At 41.0% G+C, this 7,568-nt stretch overlaps 1 protein-coding gene across 1 annotated transcript; it reads left to right on the forward strand.

The window, feature by feature from the left end:
* Positions 1–3,159: 3,159 nt before the first annotated feature.
* LOC141653544 (putative pentatricopeptide repeat-containing protein At5g47460) lies at positions 3,160–5,732 on the forward strand. Its single transcript, XM_074461340.1, has one exon. The coding sequence runs from the start codon at positions 3,529–3,531 to the stop codon at positions 5,203–5,205; it is 1,677 nt and encodes a 558-aa protein (XP_074317441.1). The 5' UTR covers positions 3,160–3,528; the 3' UTR covers positions 5,206–5,732.
* The last annotated feature ends 1,836 nt before the right edge of the window (positions 5,733–7,568 follow it).

Here is a 7,568-nt window from a genome sequence, read left to right on the forward strand (position 1 = left end):
GATGCACTTGGACGTGGTCGTCGCCTAAAGTTCCCAAATTCCAGGTTGCGCGGATACGTTCTAGGTACCCCTACAAAGTCCATCTCCGCCTTCAAGCTCACATAGCTCGCCTACGTTGTCTTCAGGTACCCCATACTCTTTAACAAATTATATTGATTGTCACTCTTTTTTGGAAAAACATCGTCATTTTATTTCAGCTATCACTAATGGAGTTGAGCCACCCACTTTTAAAGAAGCTATACGTGATAAAGGTTGGTGCATGGCGATGAAAGACGAAATTGATGCGCTTGAGCGTAATGAGACATGGGAATTGACAGACCTTCTATCCCATAAAAAAGCACTTGGGTATATAAAATCAAATATAAATCTGATGGCACTATTGAACGGCTAAAGGCAAGGCTTGTTGTTTTTGGAAATCACCAGGTAGAGGGAATTGATTATGCGGAAACATTCGCTCCAGTTGTCAAAATGGTCACTATCCGAACTTTCTTAGCTGTTGCTGCTATACAAAAATGGGATCTTCACCAAATGGACGTTCATAATGCGTTCCTTCATGGTAATTTAAATGAAGAAGTTTATATGAAGCTTCCACTAGGTTTTGGTCGGGGTAAGGAAGGCAAAGTTTGTCGATTAAAGAAATCGCTTTATGGGTTACGGTAGGCCCCTCCCTGTTGGTTTGCCAAATTGACTGCAGCCCTCCGCGACTATAGATTCCGGCAGTCTTATTCGGATTATTCATTATTTTCTTACTCGCACGGTACGGTCTGCTTATTCATTCTTATTTATGTTGATGACCTTGTCATTGCGGGTAATGACTTTTCCAATGTTGCTCACTTTAAAGCGTATTTGGGGAAATGTTTTCATATGAAGGACTTGGGTCCCCTTAAGTAGTTTCTGGGTCTTGAGGTTGCTAGAAGTGCTGAAGGTATATACCTTAATCATCGTAAATATGCGCTCGATATTATCTCGGAAACTGGATTGCTCGGCGCAAAACCTGCCATCACGCCTATCGAACAACACCATAAACTTGGCTTAGCTGAGGGCCCAGTTTTGGATGATGTTGAGTCTTATCGTCGCTTGGTTGGGCGACTTGTCTATTTATCCGTTACACGACCAGATGTATCATATGCATTGTACATCCTTTCCCGGTTCCTTCATCAGCCTCGACAAGAACATCTCACCATCGTGCTTCGAGTCGTTCACTATTTGAAAGGAAGTTCGGGTCAGGGAATACCTTTACGCTCAGATAGTACATTTGATGTTACGGGTTGGTGTGATTCCGACTGGGGCGGTTGCCCTATGACTCGACGATCGGTTACGGGCTGGTTCATTTTTCTCGGTGGATCTCCTATTTCCTGGAAAACTAAAAAGCAGAATACTGTCTTGCTTTCCTCCTCCGAAGCTGAATACAGGTTGATGGCGACGATTGTTTGTGAATTAAAATGGCTTAAAGGCCTGTTGACGAGTTTAGATGTGCCTATTCCTCTACCTATGACCCTTTTTTGTGACAATCAATCCGCCTTGCATCTCGCTCAAAATCTCGTCTTCCACGAATGTACCAAACACATCGAGATAGACTGTCATTTTGTTCGCGATGCAATTACCGAAGGTTTAATCAAAATCGGCCATGTCTCTACCCATGCACAATTGGCCGACATCTTTACAAAAGCATTGGGCGCTCCTCAGTTTTAAGCTCTTCTCCGCAAGCTAGGCATTCTTGATCTTCATGCTCCAGCTTGAGGGGGGGTGTTAGGAATATATTGCGATAATATCGCAATATCACAATATTATCTTTAGTTACGATATTATCCTATATGTGATTGTATTCTGTTAATATCTCGACTGTATTCACATTGCACTCGGCTACTATATAAACCGAGTATTGCCAATTAATAAAATCAACATTCCCCTCATATCGCTTTAACAGGGTCCGAAACATTTTATAAATAATGACAATATATACTCATATCAGCATAATAATAATAGTTGACCATAAAATAAACAATAACTTGACCCGCTAGTGTTGGACAAAGCGAAAAGGAAATAAACACAAAGCAAAACAACGTGAATAATACAGTCCAGTATTAGTAACGAGCAATTTCCGGTGCCAAAATTCCAACATATATTGCTCCAATAGTCCAATTGGTCGAAAATATTAGAAAGTGTGAGGGTTAACACAGGTGCTGACTTTGTTGGAAGGCTTGATGTTGCAAGTCGTCATTGTGATATTAACGGGAGTTGCAATGTCGATGCTACGTTCAAGATCAGAACCAAAATTGTGAATTATAATACGACACACGCAATTTGCAGCTACATCCGCGTCAAGTTTCTTGAGTTGATCACAACATGGAGATGGTTTTGCAGCATTAAAAGGGACACATGTGGTGTTCACCGTGTTTATTATGGTTTGATTGGTGCAGCTCTTGTATGTATCGACCGGGCCTACTTCGATCGTCTTAGTTGATGTTTCGGCCTTTAAGGATGTTTCAGGCCGGACAGAGATAAAGGGTAGGAGGAATAAGATGAGGAGGGCCGAGGTAGGATTAAAATGAATTCCCATGTTTGATCAAATTAAATTGGGAAAGGTTTTAAGGTTTTTGTTTTAATTTGTATTTGTAGGTGATATATGGTAATAATATGTTAAGAGTAGTTGCATAGTTTATATATGTATCTAACTTGGTCTAAAGTTTTCTTAGACTAATTTTATTATTCACCTTCATTTCCACCCCATGGACTACTTGCTACTTAGTGCTAAGCATGATTACGGAGTTTATGTTGAATTTTTGTTGGAAAAAATTGTGTGTTTATGTCATGTATGATATAGAGTATAATATGATTATACGAGTAAACTAAAATTATAGCTGACCTGTTCGTAAGCGTGGACTCTAGTGATTAAAATTCGGGTAAAATTTCTAAGGATCGGGTCCAAACCTCTTCAAGAGTAATCTTGTGGAGTGGTTACGACCCGATGCCATGCCTTCTAAACTTCCAACATGTCGCTTTCATACCTGACATACGCGGTTTGCTAGCTATTATGTATACCCGAAAATTTACTCGGTGCGCACCAAAATAGCAGTTGTAGACCCCCTCGTTACACAAAAAAAAAACTAAAGCCGGCCCGGGCCTGATGAAATATAATTAGATAGAGATCCAGTTAGTGGATCAGCACTCAGAGTTATGTCGCACTACTACCCTAGCTAATCTTAGCCGGCAGTCAATCAATTACAAGTGAATCGTTGCACCAACTTAAGGTAACAGAGTAGAATTAACTGCATCTCCGGAATTATCTCAATCAATAATGCCCTTTTAAACAGATTTTAAAAATCGGGTTGATTTTTTTACCGCCCTTCAGGCTTCACCTCTTCTAGTCTTCCTGTCCGTCAATTATTACAGATACCATTTTATCAATTCATTGTAAAACGGGTTTTCATAACAACTATTTTTACGTAACTGTTGTGTTTGGATTCGTTTTACAATCGCCTTAGACTAATGTATTCCTTATAGTATGCCCTCCTTTGGGCATCGAGAATGCAATTCCATAGAGGTCTCTTCCTTCCACTTTCTCGACGGACGTTCCGAATTTCACCAAACTCTGCTCCTAAATTTCATACCAATGTACCTTCAACAAGCATATGGGACAATAAACCCGACGGGCTTACATTAGTGCAAACTCTACGAGCTTGTATTAACAATGGCGATGTTTTGCTTGGGGAACAACTACATTGCTATATTTTGCGAAGTGGGTTTGCTTCCGATGTGCACGTTGGTACTGCTTTGGTGAGTTTTTATGCCAAAGTTGTATGTATAGATGATGCACAGAAGCTGTTTGATGAAATACCTCAATTAAATGTTGTGTCGTGGAATGCCTTGATTTCCGGCTACGTGCGTTCTGGGAACTTGCGGAAAGCTCTGTCCATTTTCACTGAGCTGACCAGGTCAGAACTTCGGGGTGATGCGTACTCGTTTACTTCAGCGCTGGCTGTATGCGGGCAGTTGCGTTTGCTGCGTTTAGGCATGTCAATACACTCAAAAGTTATCACAACAACGCTTGAATCAAGCGTTGTTATGGCGAATTGTTTGATTGATATGTATGGGAAGTGTAGTTCAGTTGAGTGTTCTATCAGGGTGTTTGATAGGATGCTAGACAAGGACGTTATTTCTTGGAATTCGGTCATCTCAGCTTGTACTAGAAATCGTCGACGTGACCTTGCATTTGATTATTTCAATCAGATGCCTTGCCCTGAAACTGTCACATATAATGAATTGATTACTGGTGTCTCACGGTTTGGTCACATAGAGGATGCTATAAAGATTTTGAGGAGCATGCCGAAGCCAAGTTCATCGTCGTGGAATGCCATATTATCAGCTTATGTGGTACGGAACAGTCAAGAAGAAGCTCTAAATTTTTTTGTTGAAATGCATGGAAAGAGGGTCATCATGGATGAATTCACATTCGGAAGCATTTTAAGTGGAATTGCATCTATATCTGCTTCGAGATGGGGTATGATAGTCCACTGTTGCACCATTAAATGTGGTCTAGTCGCATCCACGTTCATTGGTAGCGCGCTCGTTGACATGTATTCAAAATGTGGGCAGAGTAGAGATGCTGAAACTCTGTTTCACAGTTTGCCTCAGAAGAATATTATCACTTGGAACGCTTTGATTTCAGGTCTTGCTCATAATGGGGAGTCGGCCAAGGTGGTGCATTATTTCGAGGAGCTAAAAAAAGCCAAGGGGTTGAAACCCGATGAAATTACATTCATGAATGTCTTGGCATCTTGCTCCCATAACCAACTGCCATTAAATAAAGCTTATGAATATTTGAAGTCCATGATCAATGATCATGGGATCAAACCATTGCCTCAGCATTTGACTTCTATGATCAGACTTATGGGATATCATGGGGAATTGGGCAAGGCAAAGACGATGATCGATAAACTGGGGCTTGGGTCATATGCATCAGTTTGGAGGGCGTTACTTGGCGCATGCGCAACTTATGGAGACTTGGAGCTTGCAAAGGTTGCAGCAGCAAAATTGTCCCAACTCGAGAGCCATGATGATTTTGGGTACGTAGCTTTGTCTAACATTAACAAACTTAGGGAAAAATGGATGGACGCAACAGCAATGTGGGACTTGATGAAAGACAAAGGAGTCTCGAAAGGAGCTGGATTTAGTTGGGTCGAGGGACGAAAACCCCTACAATGATGTATTGAAATTGCCAGAGCTGAAGTGATTGTCTGACATACTTAAGTTGTCAAGGTTTTCAACCCTTTTTCCTGCACAAGCAGTGATTCTCCCATTCCAATCCCTTATAACCGCTCCATAACCCCTCCAACCATCAGCTTGTACTGCAACATCCACATTGAGCTTATAAGTATCAAAAGACGGGGGACTCCACCTCTTGTTGGATGCATCAGTAGGTTGATAATAAGGTAATGCAACATTGGCCAATTTGTATTCAGAAGAGATTTTGGTAGCAGTATCAACAATTCTAAGAGGATGAGGGATCATAATTAGCAACTCATTTGAATCAATTAGTTTTTCTCATGTTTACCGTTGTTGTAATAAGGTGGCTCATTCGTTAGCACGATTTAGTCTACATTCTCGTATAAACATGGTATGGAATTATTCATATCCATATCAAATTGCTTACGATTTATCTATGATTAAAATGCTAGCTCTTGAATGCGAGTTTTATGTCCCAAAAAAAAAGTTCCGGAACTTTGAAGGTTTCTAGTGGGTAGCCCTCCGTAATAGAAAAAACTTGCGTAGTTTATTTTCTTGGTGCTTTTTAACTCATTGAATAGTAATTTTCATTTGCATACCCTTGCGCAGTAAATTCTAACACTAGATGCTCTCAAATCTATCAAACTTCATCGATTATGGACTAATATGACTAAAGAACAATTATTTAATTTACAAATTACTTTTTATTGATCAGATTAATAATTATATTATGTTACCTTTTGAATTTGTTTGTGTTTTTAGGGGTTTTAATTTGAGATTTGTTAGGGTAATTAGGGATTGTTTTATGGGCGGTAGTAATAAGGCGGCAGCGTGGTTGGACGACAACAAGTGGAGAGTGGTCGGCGTTAAAGGCAACGCGTGGGAAAGTGGAAAGTGGATGGTGGGTAGTTTGGGGATGGCGTGGGGCCGTATAAGGGTTACATGGGGATCTGGACATCGGCACGAACGACGGCATGAGGGAGAGGCTATTGCGTTGTTATGGTGGTGTCCGGTGGAGCCAGGTGGGTGGTTGGGGTTGGTGTATAATTTGGTTTCATTTTTTTTTTGGGGGTTTTCGTTAGTGTAGTACAATTGATTATTGTTTGCGAGGAAATCAAGAGGTAAAATTGTCAAACGTGTGAAGAAGTGGTGCCGGAAGCATGGAGAGAATTAACAAAACCCACATCGTCTTGATCCCAAAAATTACCAATGCCCATTGCCAATCTATGAGTGATTTCAGGCCGATTTCGCTCTGTAATGTGGTTTACAAGCTAGTGTCAAAGGTGATAGTTAATCGGTTAAAAAACATATTGGATGTCATAATTTCACCAGAACAAAGTGCCTCCATTCCGGGTCGATTAATTGCGGATAATGCTCTAATTGTCTTTGAAGTATTTCATTACATGAAGTCTCATTTTAGAGGGGATAAAGGTTACATGGCCTTTAAACTGGACATGAGTAAAGCGTACGACAGAGTTAAATGGGGTTTCCTAGAGAGGGTGATGTTACGACTAGGCTTTGCTCCGGGATGGGTGGAAAAGGTGATGCGGTAGCGCTGTGAATTCTGCGATTCTAATTAACGGAGTCCTTCGAGTTTTTTTAAGCCTATGCGTGGACTTAGGCAGGGTGATCCACTATCACCCTACCTTTTTTATTATGTGTGCGGAAGTTTTTGCTAGTCTGCTGACGCGGGAAACCGGAAGGAAGTCACTTGAAGGAGTTTGTATTTGCAGGGGAGCACCTCGTGTCTCGCATCTTTTTTTTGCTGACGATTCAAGAAAGAATGCGGAGACTATTCAAGGCGCCATTTCTAGCTATGAGCAAGCGTCGGGACAACGTATAAATATTGGAAAATCTGAGCTTTACTTCAGCCCTAGTACTGGCACCATCCAACGTAACCAAGTGGAAGGCATTTTAGGGGCTAAAGTAGTTTATAAACCGAGTAAATATCTTGGTGTGCCAGTTATGATCGGGAAGAGCAGAAATAGTGCCTTTGCTCCGTTAAAAGAGCGAGTTTGGAAGAAAATCAAAGGGTGGAAGGAAAAGTACTTGTCTTATGCGGGTAGAGAAATCTTATTAAAGGCGGTTGCCCAATCGATTCCTACCTACCATATGGGCTTGTTTAAACTTCCAGCTACACTTTGCGACGATCTTAATAGTTCTATGGCTCGATTCTGGTGGGGGCACGATGAAGAGAAGAGATGGATTTTTTGGGTGTTTTGGAATAAGTTATGTAAAAGTAAGGGTGGTCTCGGATTTCGGTTGAAGCGTTTAATCTGGCCATGCTAGCAAAACAAATGTGGCGACTTTTTAAGTGTTCTAATTCATTGGTTAGATGTATT

The sequence above is a fragment of the Silene latifolia genome, chromosome 4 (genome assembly GCF_048544455.1).
Source record: "Silene latifolia isolate original U9 population chromosome 4, ASM4854445v1, whole genome shotgun sequence".
Taxonomy (NCBI): Eukaryota; Viridiplantae; Streptophyta; class Magnoliopsida; order Caryophyllales; family Caryophyllaceae; genus Silene; species Silene latifolia.